This window comes from Chlorocebus sabaeus, chromosome 17, assembly GCF_047675955.1.
Source record: "Chlorocebus sabaeus isolate Y175 chromosome 17, mChlSab1.0.hap1, whole genome shotgun sequence".
In the NCBI taxonomy this organism is placed as follows: domain Eukaryota; kingdom Metazoa; phylum Chordata; class Mammalia; order Primates; family Cercopithecidae; genus Chlorocebus; species Chlorocebus sabaeus.
In genome coordinates, this window is record NC_132920.1 from 74,770,771 (window position 1) to 74,794,227 (window position 23,457).

The window sequence follows — 23,457 nt, forward strand, 5'->3', positions numbered from 1 at the left end:
AAAATGGGCATTATTTATTGAGAGATTTATAAAAACAGATTTTCCTCCAAGCACTAACAGCGGCAATTAAAGGTTCTTTCAAGACTTGAAGTGCGATTACATATACAGTAGTGTTTTTGTAATTATGTTGTCTAACTGCTCTAACAACAACAACAACGGGGGGAAACAACAATGTAAATCAAACCTAATGATGTGTGCTCACATTCCTCTGAAGTTGGGATCTGAAATAGTAATAAACTCTGCCTTTGTGACTCTATTGCCTACAGTACTATAGCCAACCATGAACTTCCCCAACGCCAATGCTAATAAATCTCTCTTCCAGCAACAGGGGAATTTTCTGATCATTGGCTGCATTTCAAAAAAAGTACTAGGAAACAGATTCAAGTTAGGGATGGCTGTAGACCACACTGCATATTTTTTTAAATACAAAACAACAACAACTTTCTTTCCTTTTGAATTGAGAGTCATAATGCATTTGAAGTAATCTATAAGATGTCCAACCTACAGAATGCTCTTGCCGGCTGACGCCATGCCTCTGGATAAAGGAAACATTCCTTCAAGTTCTGCTCTTACCACCTCCCCTCCCAAGAGAAAAACAGATTAGAAAAACAGCAGCCCTCAAAAGCAGTCGCCTGGCTCTGTTTCTGGGCTTTCCACTCCCTGCGTTTACCATCATATCCTATTCCTGTATATGGTATGTGGATTTGGCTGAGGTAATACAATAAAATGAAATGGAATAACCAGGGGCAAAAATCTTCTATTATTTTCATTTAGTCACAACTATGCTTTCACATGTTTGTCAAGTTTACCACACATAATGCAATGGGATAAATATGTTAACAAAATCAGGCTGGAGGCCCTTTTGTTAATCCTTCACTGCAGTAAAGCGCTTTAGCATAAATGAACAAAATGTCCGTTGTAAATTATTACAATTTAGTTAGGAATTAACTGTATTTTTTAAGCAAACTTGCAAATTATCTAGCTTTCCTTCTTCTCAGGAAATAGAAAACAATAGCTTTTAAAATTTATTTTACTATCTATGTATTTCCGTTAGAGATTGTTTCTGATCAAAGACACATGCGTGTGTGTACACTCATGCATACAAGTTGATAGATTTTCGATACCACTTGTGAAGAGCTATAATATCATAAACAAATTATACATCTGGCTTACAAAAATCACAGCCTAGTAGAATGTGATTCCTGTAAAACTAAAAAGTACATTTTGTTAAACGCAATTTTTAATATATTATTCTTGGCAAAAAAAATGCCTTAATTTTTAGAATTGGGAAGATTTTTACTGAGCATAAATATATTTGTAAAAGCAAGAAAGCACAAATGAATACGAGAAGGTTAAAAGGCACAAGCAGAAGAAAAGCTATTAAATCATTTCCAAGATACTCCTTATAAAGAAGAAATGTTCACAAATACAATCTATATCTATCCTGTAAAAAATAAAGAGTGAAAGTTTGTCCTCCAAAAATATCTTATGAACAACCTATGCTAAAAGCTCGTGGAAAGCATATGGAAGAACAGAACTTCAAGAGGTCCAAAGAAAAGGACAAATTTCTCCAAAATTCTGGATATTGCCCCAGATTGTAAAGATCACATGCTTTTGTTGTTTGGATTATGTCTGTGTATTTAAGGCAATTTCTGTTTCTACTATTTTTTCCAAAACTTTTGTGTCACCAATTATATTTGAAACACTAAAGCTATACAGTTGACAACATGGGTTTGCACTGTGAGGGTCCACTTCCATGCAGATTTATTTCAAGCAAATGCAGACAAAAAATACAGTATTCACAGGATGCAAAACCCACTACATGCAGAGACTGACTTTTCATATATACAGGTTCCCTAGGCCCGGCTGCGGGACTTGAGTATGAGAGGACTTTGGTATATGCAGCGGATTTTGGTATATGCAGGGGTCTTGGAACCAATCCAACCCCCCCAACCCTGAGTATACCAAGAGGCTTTTAGATATCAGATCTAAAGTTAATAAGCTATGTCCTCTTGATGAATTTTGTAGACATATAGTATTTCACAGTTTCCAATGAGTTTCACTTACATTCTCCCGTTTGATCTCAACAATAACTCTGGGAGGAAAGAGGGAGGATAATCATCCCTTCTTTATAGATGAATAAACTAAGGCCCAGAGGGGTTAAAGGTTTACTCTAGGTCACACAGCTAAGTAGTACAACCAGGTCTCTTCTAGTTGTAAGTACTTTACACACTGGTACCTAATCTTTCATTTAAATCTTTTTCTAGAAACAGATTTCATGGACTATGGAAATTTAACTCTTGATCACTATCATTATTATTTTTTTTCTTTTTTTTTTGAGATGGAGTTTCATTCTTGTTGCCCAGCCTGGAGTACAATGGTACAATCTCAGCTCACTGCAACCTCCTTCTCTCGAGTTCAAGCCATTCTCCTGCCTCAGCTTCCCAAGTGGCTGGGATTACAGGCATGCGCCACCATGCCCAGCTGATTTTTGTATTTGGTAGAGACAGGGTTTTACCATGTTGGCCAGGCTAGTCTCAAACTCCTAACCTCAGGTGATCCACCCGCCTCGGTCTCCCAAAGTCCTGGGATTACAGGCGTGAGTCACCGTGCCTGGCCGATCACTACTATTTTGATTAGTATTTTTAAATTATTTGTTTTTCATTCTTAAGTCTTGAAGTTTCTAAGAACTGCCTATTGTATGTCCTGTCTCACTAATTACAATATCTACAACCTTCCAAGCTCCTGGATCCAACAGCTTTGATGGATATTTTGCTTAGTCACTGTGATTTCATATTAGAAGATACTTCAGATTCATTTTCTTCCTATAATCATTTAAAATAAGTCATATAAAATATAATGATAAAGAGAAGGAAAGCTATTGCTGATAGTCCATGTAGGCCCCCAACTATAGGACTGAGTCAACATCATGGGATTTTTAGCATTACAATCCATTCTCATTGCGGTTCAATTAGATGCGTATTTTCTCTCCCTTACAGTATTCATGTAGTAGCTGTGTTAAGTTAAACCTGAGCTGTTATTATATCTCAAAAGATCCTAAAAAATGTAAAGGTCTCTCACAATTAACTCTAAAGAGCCAAGGAAACCGCTCCTGTATTGCTGATGTTTCTTACTAAGTACTTTCTCACAATCACTTTGAACATTTAATACAGAACGGAATTTCAGAAATTACGTAGAAAACAAATAGAAACTTGGGTTCTTATATTTCTTGAGCTTTTATGCATAGTGAATGAAAAGAGCACTTGAATGGAAGTCAGAAAATGGTTCCTATCTGGACCAGAAAGATAGAACTAGCTGCATAAACTTGGGCAATCCAAACCTTTTTACACAGATGTTTCCCAAGGTCCCTTCCCACTCTGAATGTCATACACCTATTCTCCTTTCAACCAACCCATGGACTTATAAACACATTTCTTTGGCCTTATTATGCATCCAGCTCCCCAAGGCACTTCTTAATCAAGTTTAATTTTTTCAGCTGCTTACATTCTACATCTCTGAATAACAGACAGCTTTATGGTTATTTATTTTTCAATATACATTCTTTTTAAGAGAAAGGATTGCACACTTCTAGATTCATTCTCTGAAAATATTTTAAGCTTCCTAGAGGCAGCACCACAAACAAGTTCCTAGATTTTCAGAAAATATGATGGTAATTACCTTCAAGTGTTGTTCCTTCACCAAAGAGGGCATCTCCAGCCCCAGACGCATACAAGGCTGTCACAGATAAGGCGTATTGTGTCCCTTCCTTCAATCCCCGCAGCACTGTATTGGTTGTATCTCCCCTCACAGTGACCTCTTGAGTTTCACCCCCTGCCACTGGGGTATATGTGACGAGATACTGTTTCACTTTTCCTGGTGCCTCACTCCAAGATAATTTCATAGTAGACGTCGTAGGGTCAGAAACTCTTAAGTCTCTTGGATTCCCTCTAACTTCATTAAAAAACGACAACATCATCAAAACTCATTATTTAATAAAATGACTTGAAAAACATTTCGTTACTTTACATACGCATGTGCACTACAACAAATTTATATCCTGGGTGAGACTATGACAATTTTTACTGTTTACTAGCCAACAAAGCTAAATCAGACCCTATATGTTAGTAGAAACAAGAGGAAAGATATCCAGTCCCTTTTCTGTTTTTACAAAGGTTAAAATCTTCCAAGTAAAATCTTTCATGTTAGAATATTTCCTATAAGATAGTTTCCCTGTATTTCCTTAAAAGTGGAAGAAAGCATTATAAAATGTATACATGTTGATTAGTATTACAATGCAGACTTTAATTCCTTTAAGAAATCTTCAGTAAAAACAGTTAATCAGTGTAATGCTATGAACATCTAAAGGTAACACTCAGGAACTAATTCTGATATAATAAAAATGATAAATTATAAACATAATGCTGTCTCTAGAGGGAAAAAAAGTAAGAGAAAAAAAACAGCTCAGTGAGACCCAGCCTTGGGTACAAATCCTCAGGGACCACCCCATCTTTTTGTAGCTGTGATGTTTGCTATTTCATGACTTTCCTTGTAGATTGGTCATGTCCTCTTTGAAGGTTCCTAAGGAACCCAGTCCTATGTCACTCTCCACTGAGCATATAAAAGCCAGCCAGTTTTACTCCAGAAAATGGAAAGATGAAGAGGTATTGGGTCACATTATGGTGCCCAACACGAAGAGCCCTAGACTCTCAGCAAGAGAGAAAAACAATGAAGTAGTCACACTTCACCAATGGAAGACAGGAGGAAGAAAGCAGGTAAAAGAGAAAGCCTCTGTAGCAGAACAGACTATTGAGCTAGGTTGCAGGGGAAAGAGAGGAGAGTGAAGCAGTGAAAGGAGGGAAAGAGATGCAGTGGGAGGAGGGAGAGAGATGCAGTGGGAGGGAGGGAGATGCAAAGGGAGGAGGGAGAGGGATGCAGTGGGAGGAGGAAAAGGGATGCTGTGGGAGGAGGGAGAGGGATGAAGTGGGAGGGAGATAGATTCAGTGGAGGGGAGAGAGATGCAGTGGTAGGAGGGAGAGTGATGCAGTGGGAGGAGGGAGTGGGATGCAGTAGGAGAAGAAGAGATGCAGTGGGATGGAGGGAGAGAGATGCAGTGGGAGGGAGGGAGAGGGATACTGTGGGAGTCGGTAGAGAGATGCAAGGGGAGGGACAGCAGTGGGTGGTGGGAGCATGATGCAGTAGGGGAGGAGGGGGAGTGATACAGTGGGGGGAGAGAAATGCAGTGGGAGGAGGAAGAGGAATGCAGTGGGAAGAGGGAGAGTGATACAGTGGGAGGGAAGGCAGTGGGCAGTGGGAGCGTGATGCAGTGGAGGAAGAGGGAGAGTGATACAGTGCGAGGAGGGAGAGCGATGCAGTGGGAGGAGGGAGAGTGATGCAGTGGGAGGAGGGAGAGTGATGCAGTGGGAGGAGGGAGAGCGATGCAGTGGGAGGAGGGAAAGGGATGCTGTGAGAGGTGGGAGAGTGAAGCAGTGGCAGATGGGAGAGTGATGCAGTGGAAGGGGGGAGAGTATTGCAGTGGGAAGAGGGAGAGTGATACAGTGGGAGGGAAGGCAGTGGGCAGTGGGAGCGTGATGCAGTGGAGGAAGAGGGAGAGTGATACAGTGCGAGGAGGGAGAGCGATGCAGTGGGAGGAGGGAGAGCGATGCAGTGGGAGGAGGGAGAGCGATGCAGTGGGAGGAGGGAAAGGGATGCTGTGAGAGGTGGGAGAGCGATGCAGTGGGAGGAGGGAGAGCGATGCAGTGGGAGGAGGGAGAGCGATGCAGTGGGAGGAGGGAGAGCGATGCAGTGGGAGGAGGGAGAGCGATGCAGTGGGAGGAGGGAAAGGGATGCTGTGAGAGGTGGGAGAGTGATGCAGTGGGAGGAGGGAGAGCGATGCAGTGGGAGGAGGGAGAGCGATGCAGTGGGAGGAGGGAGAGTGATGCAGTGGGAGGAGGGAGAGCGATGCAGTGGGAGGAGGGAGAGCGATGCAGTGAGAGGGAGTGCAGTGGGAGGAGGGAAAGGGATGCTGTGAGAGGTGGGAGAGTGATGCAGTGGGAGGAGGGAGAGCGATGCAGTGGGAGGAGGGAGAGCGATGCAGTGGGAGGAGGGAAAGGGATGCTGTGAGAGGTGGGAGAGTGATGCAGTGGGAGGAGGGAGAGCGATGCAGTGGGAGGAGGGAGAGTGATGCAGTGGGAGGAGGGAGAGCGATGCAGTGGGAGGAGGGAGAGCGATGCAGTGGGAGGAGGGAGAGCGATGCAGTGAGAGGGAGTGCAGTGGGAGGAGGGAAAGGGATGCTGTGAGAGGTGGGAGAGTGATGCAGTGGAGGAAGAGGGAGAGTGATACAGTGCGAGGAGGGAGAGTGATACAGTGCGAGGAGGGAGAGCGATGCAGTGGGAGGAGGGAGAGCGATGCAGTGGGAGGAGGGAGAGTGATGCAGTGGGAGGAGGGAGAGCGATGCAGTGGGAGGAGGGAGAGCGATGCAGTGGGAGGAGGGAGAGTGATGCAGTGGGAGGAGGGAGAGTGATACAGTGTGAGGAGGGAGAGCGATGCAGTGGGAGGAGGGAGAGCGATGCAGTGGGAGGTGGGAGAGTGATGCAGTGGGAGGAGGGAAAGGGATGCTGTGAGAGGGAGTGCAGTGGGCGGTGGGAGCGTGATGCAGTGGGGGAGGAGGGAGAGGAATGCAGTGGGAGTGGGTAGAGTGATGCAGTGGGAGGAGGGAGAGCGATGCAGTGGGAGGAGGGAGAGCGATGCAGTGGGAGGAGGGAGAGCGATGCAGTGGGAGGTGGGAGAGTGATGCAGTGGGAGGAGGGAGAGCGATGCAGTGGGAGGTGGGAGAGTGATGCAGTGAGAGGGAGTGCAGTGGGAGGAGGGAAAGGGATGCTGTGAGAGGTGGGAGAGTGATGCAGTGGAGGAAGAGGGAGAGTGATACAGTGCGAGGAGGGAGAGTGATACAGTGCGAGGAGGGAGAGCGATGCAGTGAGAGGGAGTGCAGTGGGAGGAGGGAGAGTGATGCAGTGGGAGGAGGGAGAGCGATGCAGTGGGAGGAGGGAGAGTGATGCAGTGGGAGGAGGGAGAGCGATGCAGTGGGAGGAGGGAGAGTGATGCAGTGAGAGGAGGGAGAGTGATGCAGTGGGAGGGAGTGCAGTGGGCGGTGGGAGCGTGATGCAGTGGGGGAGGAGGGAGAGGAATGCAGTGGGAGTGGGTAGAGTGATGCAGTGGGAGGGAAGGCAGTGAGACAGAGAAGGGTGATGCAGACCAAGCTATAACGGATACTCCTTGTAAATGTCTGCAGTAGGGCAGTAAAATCCATAAACTCAGATTCACCATTTATTAGCTGTGTGGTCTTGATTTATTATTTAATTTCCTCAACCTCAATTCTCTTATAAAGCTGAGATGATAATAATAACATAAACACTATGCAGGGATTAAACAAAATATATGAAAAGCCCTTTGTACAGAACCTGACACCAGACAGGTACTCAGTAACTTTTCATTATTGCTAATGTGTTCTTGGCATTATTATTGCTATTTTAAAAACATCAGAGCTAGGAAATAAAATAAAAAATTATGAATGTCTCATTTTGCCCCCAATGAAATCACATATTAAACATTAATAATTTCAACAAACAAACATCAGAATATATCCTGGGATCCTAATCATCCCATCTAAAGAAAAACAAGTTAATGTTTAAAAATCTTTCTTAAGAAGTAAAATACAATCTATTTCAATAGTGCATAGAAGTTTGATTTTTAATTCTTAGCCATCCTTCAATTCACATTGAAACATTTAATAATATTATTTTTTAAAGAATATTGAGACTATATCCTAGCATTTAAATTCTATTGACGTGCGTGGTGGCTCATGCCTGTAATCCCAACACACCGGGAGGCCAAGGCAGGCAGATCCCCTGAGGTCAGGAGTCTCAGACCAGCCTGGCCAACATGGTGAAACCCTGTTTCTACTAAAAATACAAAAATTAGCTGGGTGTAGTTGCATGCGCCTGTAATCCCAGCTACTTGGGAGGCTGAGTCAGGAGAATCGCTTGAACCCGGGAGGCGGAGGTTGCAGTGAGCCGAGCCACTGCACTCCAGCTTGGATGACAGAGGGAGACTCTGTCTTCAAAAAATGAATAAATTAATTAATTAAATTTATCAACACAAGTAAATAATGTCATGATTAAGTAAAAAAAAAAATTTAAACTTAAGTCTAAAAGGACTATGGTCTAACATCTTCAAATAATTGACACAAAGTGTCTCTTGAGTTTTTTATCTGGATAGTTGTCTCAATTTTCCCCTCTAGTCTAAGAGTTTGGTTGTCACCATATGAAAAGCATGTTCCCTCTACCTTCTTCAGTGGCTGCGTTTCCAGTTAATGGAGAACCAGGTCCCGAGAAATACTCAGGAATTACAGTTACTTCGTATTTTGTGTCTGGAATCAAGTTCTCCAGCGTTCTCCTCCTCTGATTGGGTGGGGTGGTAACTTCTCTGCTTTCTCCACCAGTAACTGGTCTATATATAATTCGATATCTTAAAACTCTCCCTGGAGCTTGAGTCCAAGTAATTTTAAAACTATCTGTAGTCTCATCTGTCACCTTTAGGTTTCGAGGTGCTCCTTTTACTGAAATAAAAAAAGAAAAACAGATGTTAAAACATAAATTGGCTTTATATGAAAAATACAAAAATTACTTTTTTATTACTAAATTATACCATTTCTCTGAAGAAATCCATGAGCAATTTATTTGCAAACATCCTGGTTTCTGCATTCATTTAGCCAGAGATTAACTAAATTCTGAAATAGCAAATATGAATTCTACAATATCCAGAAAGAAACTAAGTACTGTTAATTTTTTAATTACATAAAGATGTATATAATAGTAAAATTTTAAATAATAAATATTCTATCAAATGCTAAATTTATACTGCTATAAACTTCAAGAATAAAAACAATTCATTTCTTTGAATATAAACAGCCAAGACTTTCACTCTTACTACATTTTCTCAGGAAACTAGGAAAATAACACCTAACACCCAGCTCTACCATGTCTACCCACCCAACCAAATTGTCTTATCCAGTCAGTCCCACACTAACTTTTTATCTGTATAGTCACTTGACTTGGAGAATAATTGGACCATACACAGGATGGAACAAGCAGAGAACTGGTATTTAATGAATGCTCATTAGATCTACATCTTGAAGCTAAGGTGCACTATGGGTAACACCCACAGACGCATAATTTTAAATGCATTTTTCATTAAGCCCAAATGAGAACATCATTTGGTTTTGTGTTCAGTAAACATGTTTAAATGACCCTCTTGCTCAATGGGGCCAACTGTCTCTATAGACAATATATTCAGGAAAGATGAACTAAAGGTCTTTGTCTTCTCAGTCCACTGGGGTGAAAGTCTCGTACAACATGCCTGGCATGTATCACACAGACATTTAGAAGTTTACTTAAATATTCAACACATCAATAGATCACTCCAGGGAGAAAGACAGGAAGGAAGTATATCTCTCTAGAAGAGAAAGGAAGGAAGTATATCTCTCTAGAAGAGAAAGGAAGGAAGTATATCTCTCTAGAAGAGAAAGGAAGGAAGTATATCATCTCTCCAGGAAGGAAAGAAATGGTACTTGGCCAACTTACACCCATGATTCATTTTGTATTGGAAGGAAAAAGATTAAACAAGTCAGAACAAATCAGCAGATAGACTGATGGGTTGGAATCCTAGTTCTGAAGCTTAATAGATATGTAATTCTGAGCCGTAGATTATCCTAGCAGCAAAACATGACTATTTATAGGATTATTTAAGTGGTTAAATGAGATAATCTATGGAAAACATTTAGCAGAGCATCTGACACAAGCAGAAGCTCTATAATTGTTAGCTTAATGAAAGTATTACATTGGAAACTTTCTTATCAACTAAAAAAATTTAAATCCCAGATTCCATTACAGACAATATAACTGAAAAGACATTACCCAACTCCATTGTAGTAGCCCAATGACCAAAAACTAGAGTGTGTATGAATGGAGTGACTTCTACTCAAAAACCCTGAGACAAGTCCTCTCTTGAGACAGATTTCTCATCCCCTCCCAAAATGCTGAAGAGAAAGGGTCAGGGTCATTGAGTAGCAGTGTAGGCATTACAGGAAAAGCATCAGAAAGTCAGAAATATCTGAGTATGGCCTTCTCGCTTATATGACCACAAAAGTCATAAGATGAAAGGACTTCTTAGGCCATTTAGTTTATGTGGTGGCCTTCAGGAAGAAATATACCTAAACCATGAAAAAAAAAAGAAAAATAGCAATCTTATCTGAAAAAAAAATGTTTCAGAGAAAAAAGATTCTCTAGCTTTTATCAGTATAGTATGCCAATGTGTAGCATCCCTGTCAGCAAATACTTCTTTATAACTATCTTAAAATCCTCACACTATTCTTTCAGGGTCTTTACCTCCTATTCCCAGTCAAAAGAGGAAACAACAATTGACATCTATTGTGATACTTTGCTATGCTAATGTTAAAGAATAATTGCCTTGCCTTAGTCTTCCACTAACCAACTTAAATTGGTGCCCTTAAATGTCAAACGTAACAAAGTGTGTCCAAATATATCCAACTCTATCCAGTAAGGAGTACATATGTAAACAAACACGCTTAAAACATTTGGCAAAATTTGCACACCATGTTCATAGCAGCAATATTCACAAAAAGCAGATGCAGTCCAAATGTCCACTGATGAATGGAGATAAACCAAATGTGAAGCAGGGCGCCATGGCACATGCCCGTAGTCCCAGCTACTCAGGAGGCTGAGGCAAGAGGATCATTTGAGCCTAGGCTTATGAGGTCAACCCGGGTAACATAGTAAGAATCCCATCTTAAAAGATATGTGGTGCATACATACAGTGGAATATTATTCAACCATAAGTAGAGAGGGCATTCCGACACACACTACAACATGGATCAACCTTGAGGACATTTACTGTGTGAAATAATCCAGGCACAACAAGACAAGTACTGAAAGAGTCCTCTCAAGTAAGGTAGTTAATCAGAAGGAATTCTGTCTCTAATTCCTAGAGACAGAAAATAGAATGGTGGTTTCCAGGAGTAGAGGGAAGGAGGGAATGGGGAGTTGTTCCTTAATGAGTACAGAATTTCAGTTTCACAAGTTCTAAAGATGGATAGTGGTGATGGTAGCACTACAAGGTGAATGTACTTAATGCCACTAAAATATGCACTCAAAAAATGGTTAAAATGGTAAATACGTTATGTATACTTTAGTACAACTTTTTAAAAGAAAATAAATAATTGATAATATACTTATTACCAACATATATACGTGTGTGTGTGTATATATATATATATTTGCCTTAACTCCGTAAGTACAGTAAACAATTTCAGAAAGATTTAAGACATGACATTCCTGAAATGTGGGACCAAAAATGATGGATAAGCACTATTTCAAAAGTTAATTCCATAATTATCAATAGTTCTCTAGGTCTCTTAACTTCAAATTCATCAAAAGAATTCTAAGGTTTTTTACTTAAAAGTTATTTTTCTCTTTCTAAAAAGATTTATGAAAAGCTGTCTTTAAAAGATGCCAAATCTTACAGAGGCATTGGCAATTCTGAACTATAAAGCAGATGGTTATTAACTTTGTACTGCAATAAATTATTCATTTTTGAAAAACAGTGGCAGAAACCCCCATCACACCTTCCTCGGTGGTCTCCTCTCCAGCTAAGGGAATGCTGAAGCCATCCTCATACTCCGCAGTCACGTTGACCAAATACAGAGTCTCTGGCTTCAGATTGCTGAGAACAACACTGGTGCTCGATGCTGGCTCCACCACAGTGACCTCATCATCCCCAGTCGCTTCCTTGTAGGTGATGTGATATGAAAAAACATTTTCTCCAGCTGGAGACCAGTTGGTTTTGAAACCATAAGAAGTCACTTCTGAAAAACTAAGATCCTTTGGAGGGACATAAGCTATTTAAAAAAAAAAAAAAAAAAAAAAAGTTAAAAATGTTTGAATCTATAAAACAAAACCATAACCAATATTTAAATGTTTATAAAATGGGTTATATTAATTTGGGAGAATGGTGCTCATTGAGACCACTGTACTGAGTACCTCATCTACATTTGACCATTGAGAGAAACCCACCCCCCAACTTACAACCCAACAAGAGATCTTGATTATTCACCTTGACTATCCATAATACTAACTTCTGCTATTTAAATGAGTGATTAAATTTGAATGTGAATTTTGAGATTCTTAAAGCAGTAGCAATAGAATGGCCTTGCCAACAACTGGAATATTTAAACCATAGCAGACCTAAAATGAACATCCACATTTTCCCATTCATCCCTGGTACTTGGATATTAACCTTTGGTGGTTTGCAGACAAATGTTTCAAAGTAAAAATTAAGGAATTTTTCCCAACAACAAAATGTTTATTAAACTAAGCAGTTATTAAACTAAATCATAGAAAGAGACAATGTTTAACACATACAGTATATCCTTAGGGGGCACACAATCAAAATGGAGAAATGAGACAATGCAACATTATTAACAACCATAAAAAAAAAAAAAAAAAAAAAAAAGCAGGAAGGTCGTGGGGGCTAATGCCTATAATCTCAGCACTTTGGGAGAATGAGGTGGGTGGATCACCTGAGGTCAGGAGTTGAAGACCAGATTGGCCAACATAATGAAACCCCGTCTTTACCAAAAAAAAAAAAAAAGAAAGAAAAATTAGCTAGGCATGGTGGCACACTCCTGTAGTTCCAGCTACTGGGGAGGCTGAGGTGCAAGAATTGCTTGAAATGGGGAGGCATATATTGCAATGAGCATAGATTGTACCACTGCACTCCAGCCTAGATGACAGAGTGAGACCCTGTCTCAAAAAAAAAAAAAAAAAAAAAAAAGCAGTTCATAGGAAAGCCAACTGATGAAAGTGATAGCATGATAGTGCTAAGACAGTTACAGTTGAGGAAGGCTTCATGAAAAGGATGGGACTTTTTTATTATTATTATACTTTGAGTTCTGGGGTACATGTGCAGAACGTGCAGGTTTGTTACATAGGTATAAACGTGCCATGGTGGTTTGCTGCACCCATCAACTGGTCATCTACATTAGGTATTTCTTCTAATGCCATCCCTCCCCCAGCCCTCCCGACAGGTCCCGGTGTGTGATGCCCCCACCCCCGTGTCCATGTGTTCTCATTGTTCAACTCCCACATATGAGTGAGAACATGCAGTGTTCGGTTTTCTGTTCTTGTGTTAGTTTGCTGAGAATGATGGTTTCCAGCTTCATCCACGTCCCTGAAAAGGACATTAAACTCAAGGGATGGGACTTTTAATTAACCATTGAAAAGTAGATCAGGCAAATGAAGAAAATTCCAGATGTGACAAACGATGCCCAAAATGATCCAGGAAATGCATAAAAAGAATCCAAAGGTGCAGGACTATATTCTCATCACCTTTGAGTTGAAGGACCCAGCTCAGTATCCAGCACATAGTGAACACCCCATACTTGGGACTTGGATTCTAAATGACACATACATATGATAAAACTTGTTCCTAAACCTGCTTGAGGATCTAGGAACAGAAACATCTCGTGACTCTTATGAGTAAACAGCTTTTTCACCAACTAAAATATGATCCATACCCAGGAGAAAGTCATATCTCAGAGCCAAGTAAACTAAGTTCAATAGTTTTCAATAACGTAGAAAAGTTACTTTTTCTTGTCTATAAAAAGAATTGAAAAAGCACATAATCCACAATTTTAGAAACCAAAATGCTTTGTTCATGAAGAAATAACTTTTACTCTCAAAGTCTACTAACCTTTCTTCTTTATAGCTGCCAATTCTTGCTCAATTCTAAGGCAGATAGACTGTGTGAGTTCAAAAGATATCCTCTGAAAAGCATCAAAATCTTCCACTGTGAACACATGGGTCTCTGCGGGAGGAGAGGCAATAGCTTCTAATTCTGAGCGAACAGCATCCTTCACACCAACTGCGAAGATTTCAACATCTGAATTCCTTAGTTTTATCGCAGGATCTCTGAAAGCATCTGATGATTTCCCATCCGTGATAAGAATCATGACCTTTGGCACATTGCTTCTTGATCCCTTGCTAGGCACAAATATTTTCTCTCTGACATAAGTCATTGCTTTGCCAGTATTTGTAGATCCTCCTCTGTAAGGGAAGGTGTTTATTGCTTCAATTATATCTTCCACTTTGGTGAATTTTTTCAAAGTGAACTCAGTATGAGGATCCCGGCTGTATTGGACAAGACTAATCTGGACCCTATTTGGTGAAATTTCAAAACTTTTTACAAGAACTTCCAAAAAGGCTCTAACTTTAACAAAGTTTGCAATCCCAATGCTATAGGAGCCATCAACCAAAAACACAATATCGGCTTTTATATCCACACCACGTGAGCATTCTGTAAAGAGAAAAAAAGTACATTAAACTTCAATACATATTCATCATCAAAATATACATATCTAGCTTTCTTAGTAAGCATGCTTCTTAAAAAAGAAAAAAAACTACTGCAAATATTTCATTCAAAACTAAGTCCTAACAAGTAAAGCATTCTGTCAAACAGACCTTCACATATTCCAAACACATGATGCACACATTAACTCACCCACTTGTACTTTCATTGGCTGAGTCTTCTCCATTATTGAGATGGGTTCACTGGATGTCATTCCCTTCATGGCAGAAACACTGATCTGGTATTCTGTGTCTGCTGAGAGGTCACGAACACTGAGCGTGGTTGTCTGAGGCCCCACACTCAGAGCATGCTGTCGGCTTCCTGCTGTCATTGGTGTGAGGATGACTTTGTAGCCAGTCACTGGACTAGCAGATGGATTCCAACTTAGCTTAACGTATTTTGAAGAGACTTCCATGGCAATCAAATTTGAAGGAGGCTCAACAACTAAAAAGTTACAAGCAGACAGTGATTAATAACAGTGAGATGTAACCTTAATAATTTGGTCTTTAGGTTTGGACCTTCAAATCTCCTTATTCAAATTAATCCTGAATACATTGAAAAGAGTTGCCCAATACTCTCCACAGTCTCCAATTTCACATGTCCCTATCAAACCAAAAGTGACTGGACACTTGGCTTTTAGTCAAATTGCTGAGAAGTTAATGGAATAAGAAAGTATTTGGAAGAAATTAATGTTGGGACACCTCAGGCCTAATTATTCTCTGAAACCAAGATTTCCATTCTGGTTTTAGTATTCACTCATTGTCTTCATTCTCAAGTACCAAAGTAGGCACTTGATAAATATTTGTTAAATCAATGCTTCATTCAATTCTTTACAGAATTTTTCTCTCTTAATGACATCATAAAAGTGGAATCTTTAAAAGATACTTTATAATATGCCAAGAAAGATAAAGCATTTAGTAGTTCTTAAATGACAAGTTCTTATAATTTTAAACAATTTTATTTTCACTAGTTTCAGGGTAAGAAAAAAAGTTCAACTATGTTCACAGTGCCACCAAACAGAGGGGAAACAATGACTTACAACATGCATATTGACACACACATATCAATCGTCTAAAACATGGTGATCCTTACTCAACATAGAACATAGTCATGCATTTGACTGTTAATATAAAGTATTTTAAGATATTTCAGATGATATCAAAATTCTGGATTTGTCAATGGAATCAACTTCCCAGAAGATATAGTTCTAAATTTTTACAAATCAACCTGCAAGAAGTGTGTGTAAAAAGGCCCAAATTTATACATCACCTCCTCAAAAAAAAATCAGATGTAGCACACAAAAATGACGTTTATACTGAATAGGCAAAAGCTGGAAGCATTTCTCTTGAAAACTAGCACAAGATGAGGTTGCCCTCTCTCACCACTCCTGTTCAACATAGGATTGGAAGTTCTGGCCAGAGCAATCAAGCAAGAAAAAGAAATAAAAAGCATCTGAATATAAAGAAAGGAAGTCAAACTACCCCTGTTTGCAGATAACATAATTCCTCTAGAAAACTGCATAGTCTTAGCCCAAAAGCTTATTAAGCTGATAAACAACTTTAGCAAAGTCTCAGGATATAAAATCAATATGCAAAAATTGCTAGCATTCCTATACACAACAACAGTCAAGTTGAGAGCCAAATCAGGAACGAACTCCCATTCACAATGGGAGTTGTGAATAATAGAATAAAATACCTAGGAATACAGCCAACTAGTTAGGTGAAAGATCTCTACAAGAGGAACTACAAACCACTGCTCAAAGAAATCAGAGATAACAATGGAAAACATTCCATGCTCATAAATAGAAAGAATCAATATCATTAAAATAGCCATACTGCCAAAAGCAATCTAAACTACCATTGAGATTCTTCACAGAACTAGAAACAAGTATTTTAAATTTCATATGGAACAAAAAAGAATCCGAATATCTGAGGCAATCCTAAGCAGAAAGAACAAAGCTGGAGGTGTCACGCTATCTGACTTCAAACTATATTACAGGGCTGTGGTAACCAAAACAGCATAGTACCAGTACAAAAACAGACACATAGACCAATGGTACAGAATAGAGAATCCAGAAGTAAGACTGAACACCTACAACCATCTGATCTTCAACAACCCTGACAAAAACAAGCAATGGGGAAAGGACTCCCTATTCAATAAATTGTGCCCAGATAACTGGCTAGCCATATGCAGAAGATTGAATCTGGACCCCTTCCTTACACCATATAAAAAAAATAACTCAAGATGGACTAAAGACTTAAATGTAAGACCCAAAACTGTAAAAATCCTGGAAAACAACTAGGCAATACCATTCAGGACATAGATTTCATGACAAAGATGCCAAAAGCAATTGTAGCGAAAACAAAAATTGACAAATGGGATCTAATTAAACTAAAGAGTTTCTACACAGCAAAAGAAACTCAAAAGAAACTACCAACAGAGTAAACAGACAACATACAAAATGGGAGAAAATGTTTGCAAACTATGCATCCAACAAACATCTAATATCCAGCATCTATAAGGAACATAAACAAATTTACAAGAAAACAACACACAGCCCCATTAAAAAGTGGGCAAAGGACATAAAGAGACACTTTTCAAAAGAAGACATCCATGTGGTCAACAATAATACAAAAAAAAGTTCAACATCACTGATTATTAGAGAAACGCAAATCAAAACCACAATGAGACACTATCTCACACCAGTCAGAATGGCTACTATTAAAAAGTCAAAAAATAACAAATGCTGGTGAGGTACTGGAGAAAAAGGAATGCCTATATGCTGTTGGTAGGAGTGTAAATTAGTTCAACCATTGTGGAAGACAGTGCAGCAATTCCTCAAAGAACTAAGAACAGAAACACCATTTGACCCAGCAATCCCATTACTGGGTATATACCCAAGGAATATAAATCATCCTATTATAAAGATACATGCACACATATATCCACTGCAGCACTATTCACAATATCAAAGACTTGGAATTAACATAAAACCCCATCAATGATAGACTGGATAAGGAAAATGTGGGACATGTATACCATGGAATACTATACAGCCATGAAAAAGAATAAGACCATGTCCTTTGCAGGGACATGGATAGAACTAGAGGCCATTATCCTTAGCAAACTAACACAGGAACAGAAAACCAAATACCACATTTTCTTGCTTATAACTGGGGGCTAAATGATGAGAACATATGGATACATAGAGAGAAACAACACACACATTGAGGCCTATTGGAGGGTTGAAGGTAGGAGGAGGGAAAGTATTAGGAAAAATAACTAATGGGTACTAGGCTTAATACCTGGGTGACGAAATGATCTGTACAACAAACCCCCCTGAAACAAGTTTATCTATGTAACAAATCTGTACATGTACCCCTGAACTTAAAAGTTTAAAAAATGAAAATAATTTTAAATATATATATATATATATTTAAAAATTATGTTTCAGTAAAAAGTAGTAGGAGGGAAGCCACAGAGATGCCACATGGAAATTTGGCTAAACCTGAGGGATACAGAGGCAGTACAGGCTAGTCCAGCAGAAGAGAGAAGCCTCAGGTTAGTCCAGCAGAAGACAAAAGACACTAAAGAGAAATGTGAACACCTGTGATGCAGCCTCAGCCCCCCCCTACACACGGAAAGTTCCAACAGTGGCAGCAAAAAAGTTTGGCCTACCCTTGCATACATGTAACTGCACCCCAGGAAGAATTAAACTGTTTAAAAGATTGAGTAAAGAGAAATAATCAGAGAAGAGTGGAGGTGAATTAGATGGATTTTATAATAATGCAAAGCAAAAAGGTTAGAGATTAGACAGTAAAACAAAGGAACAGATTGAGAGCCCATGAAGTAATGAGAGGTTCTGAGACAGAATTAGGACCAATGAACATTTTGACCAAATGTTCAGAGATTGAAGATTAAAGAGTTTGTATGATTGAAGATGTCACTATTTAGAATTTATGTTTAATCACTTAAGGATTCTCAGGCTGAGAGGGGAACAATGATGGAAAAATATAAGGCTTTAGGTTGTTATTTTTAATGTTCAAAAGGGTGCTTTTGAAATGTCTCTTCTTTCTCCCATGTATTTAGAAGTAATAACTAATAGAAATGGGAGAATTTTCTAATGGAAGGATCACATTGACTGACCTTTGAAATATTCTTAAAAGCTTTCAAAATATTACACAGAGTATAATGATAGAAAACCCTTGTCCTTAGCCAGTTAACAGAAACATTTTTATTATTTTAAGTTGCGAATGTCTTTCCAGCCCATCAACGTTTAAATCAGAGTGCAAGATAATTAAAGCAAGTACCATAATAGCATAATTAGACAGGCATTCAATGTACACAAAAGAGTCTTAAACAAAAGAGTAAATCATAACTTGTCACTCCCCAAAAAAATTTTAAGAACTTTGCAATGATACATTTTATTGAATGTTCCACTAGAAGGAAAAACAATGCAAATGGTATCAACAAGTTGAGTTGCTAAAAAACAATGCAAATGGAGTATACAATTGGAGAATCACTGGAAGAAATATTTAAGTATGTCTACTTCTAAGATAACTATAAAACTATAAATACTCAAACAATGGAAAAGACTAACACATGGGGAATACTACACAGTCTACTCACCTTCTTCTCCACTAACCAATTCGCCAAGTTGTTCATCAACACCTGAGCACACCTGGGAGATGATCTCATTCTGAATATCCACAATTGCATCAAAGTTGGCCACATTGAAAACATGGTTCAGTGAAGGTGTGGAGGCAATTTGTTTGAGTTCTTTTGCATCTGCAGCTTTAATGCCTTTGAAACAAAAGGATAAGGACATATTGAAATGGGAAATGTGCCAATTGACTTGGAGGAGTTCTTCGTTTTCTCTGTCTTTCACAACTGAAGACATATTCAAATCATTATTAAGTCATAAGCCAGATTGCTTTGCTTCATAACGAATGTGCAACTGTGCAGATGACAAAAACATTTTGTAATTTGACATAGAGTGGCCAGCCAAAGAGGAAAACAAATGGTTAGTTAAACAGAGTGGGCTTTCATCCCAACCATACCATCACATGTCTTTGCCATCTGTAAAGATAATACTTTTTTCTTCCAGAATCCTGAATAAGCTGGAGCCCTCTGAATTCTTCAAGTATTACATAATATACGAAACACATAAAAAACACTTAATGATAATACAAGGAGGATCTTTATAGAATCATTGGCCCAGCATTCTTTGAAAAGTAGAGAGCTGGCAAAGAATGTGAATACCACCTTCCTAAATGCATATGCTAAGGGAGTTATATAAGGGAAATAGATAAGCAGAATTTTTACTTAAAGACAATTTAAGTCTTTAATATTACACTATAAAAATGCAGTAAACACTTCTAATAGCATCCTTCCTTAAGGAATCAATATTTCATCTTCCTAAACATTAAGCATACTGCAGGAGTTGTAAAATGGAAATAATTAACTGAACTTAACCTACCCAAGGAGAAAACTTCAACTCCAACATTACGAAGCTCTCTTGCTGGAATTTCCACTTCATCCTGGGATTTTCCATCCGTAATAATAATTGCCACTTTAGGAAAGCCAACTCTTGCCCCAGCAGACTCCGTGAAAGTATTTTTAACTAAATAATCAATGGCATCCCCTAAAGGGAAAAGAAACATGTTCATTCACTCTGTACTGCACAATTTTTCCAAAGTCAAAAACTATGCAAATAATGTCAAAAATATCTAACATGTAATAGGCAATGCGTCATTTCTTTCTGAAACAGACATTTCATTTATTTTTAACTTTAAAGAAATCTGTAGAACATACCTGTCATTGTGTTGCCACCTTTATATGGAATTTTTTTTATTGCAGCAAGAAGTTCATCCCTTTGGTAGTACTGATTTAAGTTAAATTCAGTCCTGGTATCAGAGCTGTACTGAACAACTCCAACTCTCGTCTTCTCTTCCCCAATGTCAAAAGCAGACACAAGAGCAGCAATAAAGTCTAAAATGTACTTGAAATTATTTCTTCCCACACTCCAAGAGCCATCCACAAGGAAAACCAGATCAGTCCAGGCACTGACAGAGCATTCTGTAATACATTTGATATCTTTTTAAATGATGCTTTATTAAATCAGCTCATCAATTCACACTAACATTGCAAGAATGTAGGCTCCTTAAATCATTCTGTTCATTAGAACATATTCACCAATTGTTCTTCACCCACATGCACAATCGAATATACAGTTTTACTAACAACACATAGAAGCATTTTCAATGCCTTTATCAAGATGAATTCATGGAACTAGATGTCTTTACATTGCTACATAAGACATTATACAAAAAGAGACAAATAGATCTATAACCTGCTCTCTGGGGCATAAAGTCCAAGTATTCGTGCTATCAACCTATCCATTTTTATAAACTATACCCTCACTCTTCTTTACAAGTACAAATTTTATAAAACATTTGGGAGTCACACAAAAGAAATACAAGCAAAGGATTTTTATTCTTTGGTATTTATCGACAAATAAATACAAAATAATTGCTGTACCATTCAAGGAAGTGCAGTTGAGTTGAAGACCTAATTTGTTAATATTCTATTGCACTTTTCAATATAATTATCTAAAGTTTGTATTAGGGTTCGTCTAGAGGGCTAAGGGAGCCTAACAGAAGTAAAAACAAGCATAAAATTATGCAAAATAGCCAAAATATCTAGTCCTAATTATCAATATATTTAAATTTGACAACTAAACCCTACTTTTAGTGAACAAAGAGGGTAAACAATTATTTTTATCCAAAAGTTAAAAATCCATGTGGTATTCTGAAATTATCAGAATGATCAGTTTTTATAACTGAATATGTTATCTTTCCTTCTCTCTATGGTAGAGGTCAGTTTGGTTTTATGAAAATCTGTATTTGTAATGCAATACCAAGTGAATTTTCTGAAGATGATTTTGTCCTTGCAGTCAGTTGGTAGGTAATAAAAGAAGTATTTGGCTAGGAAGAGAAGGAGAGGGTGCTGGAAAATTTTGCAAGCCAAATGCAAGTTGTATTCTTAAATAAGTTTTGCACACTATTTAATACGTCAGTTCAAGCCTATTAAAAAGTCAATACTTGGCATAATACTTCAATTTAAAATCAGTACTAATTGTTAAAAATATTAGCATCTGAAATAATGATAAACAGTGGTCTGGAGGGAATATTTCCAGATAAAGAGACCTTTGTGTTTATAATCTTTTTATTGTCATTCTAGGTCATAAATCCAAGTTTTAGGAGATGACAAAATTAGAAGTCCAAGAAACCCCTTAAGGATCTATCCCCATAAGTCAGACAAAGCAATATAAGACAAAAGGAGGCTAATAACTGCAAGATCTAGACTAAATAAAATTGATTTCATCTGATTACAAATGCACCAATTTATAAGAGGTGTGTCATAGAGACTCTAAAAAAGGTTACGACTTTTTCAACTAAGGCCATGTAAATAACCTAGAGAGGGGCATAACATACACATAGACTTAGAAAAGTATTTCCACGACAATTGTATTGCTTTGTACACTAGCTGAGGGCGTCTCTCTCATGTTCCAGCCTTGTATTTCTCATATATTCCTAAGTACCACCTACTGCTATCAGTTTGTCTTTGAGAAACGGGCTGAGTCCTGAAATATGCTTTGTTTTCACCTATTGCCAAAATCCTGCAGGAAAGGTTGAACACACACCATTTCAAACTCTCCCATTGAAAAGAATATATAGTAAATAGAATGAAAAACTGGCTAGAATGTCAGAACTTAGGTTATAATGGCTTAGTTATACATTATTCTTATATTGTCTGTGCTCCTTCTAGATAAAGCTTATAGAAATTGATATAGGAATAAGATCAATCTATGTATATAACGGGAACATTTGTTCTATCCTACATTTATTACTTCCATGAATCTAAGCAAAAATAGTACGAGAAACACTCACTTTGTATCTCGGTTTTTCCAGGTTTCTTCTCCACTGGCTTTGTCGAACTACCTGTTTGAACTAAGTTAAAACTTTATTATTACAAAAGGAAATGAACCCAAGCAGACATTCTCTTTAAAATAGAATAAATACATTATGTTAGTTTTTGCTATTGTCTCTTAAAAGTATGGCCCTGCCCAGCTGGTCAGAGAATACTGCCAGATAATCATTCCCTTGCAAGTAAGTTATTTTAGTGATATCTTTGAGATAAGTAAGTTATTTTAGTGATATCTTTGAGATATTTCACAAAGATATTCACATTGTTGTCCAGCAAAGTTTAACATTTTTAATGGTCTTCATTTATAACATTCCTGCTGTTTCCAGAGACCAGAGTTATAAATCAGGAATGAATTATTCATGTCCACTAATAACTAGGATAACAGAAAAAATAGTACTGGTATAAATTAACTCTGTATCACAAGAGATTAAATCTGAAGTAGGAAAACCTTTCTGCAAAATAAAAAGGATACAAGTACTTTAATTTATATGTATGCTCACTTGTTAGTTGTCCTATAACTGGCACACTTTCTTCTACTTCATCATATGAAGTTATTGTCACCACATACTCTGTTTCAGGTACAAGTTCTGACAATAAAGTTTCAGTGGTACTAGCTGCAAGGGTAAATTCTTTAGTAGGCCCATCTGGAAATATAAAAAGGAAAAATATGAATGCAACAAAACATTTTTCACGTATAACACAACACAATATACTGTAATTCCCAGAGGTACTCAAAATCTGAAAAATTCAATATATACATTTTTTTCAGGACACTCAAACATTATTTTTTTACTGCCTTCCAAAACTAAAATTTTGAATTTTAGAAATTTAATAAATGGACTGGTATTTCTTTTGCTACAATCATATTTAATACTTGTTTGAGAATTCAAGACTTTTCTAGTTTAAAGGTATACCACAATATCGAACTAAAAATCTTTCATTGGTTTTGGCGACTAATGGGAGATAACAGTTTTATAAATGCAAAGAAAA

The 23,457-nt window shown here is 38.2% G+C and overlaps 1 protein-coding gene across 2 annotated transcripts in view; it reads right to left on the reverse strand.

Annotated features, from left to right (window-relative positions):
• The window catches only part of COL12A1 (collagen type XII alpha 1 chain), a 124,176-nt gene that overhangs the window by 87,789 nt on the left and 12,930 nt on the right, over nt 1–23,457 (reverse strand). For both annotated transcript variants that reach the window (XM_073006170.1, XM_073006171.1), the window contains exons 4-13: nt 22,968–23,111; nt 22,431–22,490; nt 20,293–20,556; nt 19,958–20,122; nt 19,108–19,281; nt 14,632–14,922; nt 13,825–14,427; nt 11,699–11,971; nt 8,342–8,614; nt 3,679–3,951 (exon numbers count right to left, since the gene is read on the reverse strand). In XM_073006170.1, coding sequence (XP_072862271.1) covers nt 3,679–3,951; nt 8,342–8,614; nt 11,699–11,971; nt 13,825–14,427; nt 14,632–14,922; nt 19,108–19,281; nt 19,958–20,122; nt 20,293–20,556; nt 22,431–22,490; nt 22,968–23,111 — 2,520 coding nt within the window. The remainder of the gene's footprint in view (nt 1–3,678; nt 3,952–8,341; nt 8,615–11,698; nt 11,972–13,824; nt 14,428–14,631; nt 14,923–19,107; nt 19,282–19,957; nt 20,123–20,292; nt 20,557–22,430; nt 22,491–22,967; nt 23,112–23,457) is intronic.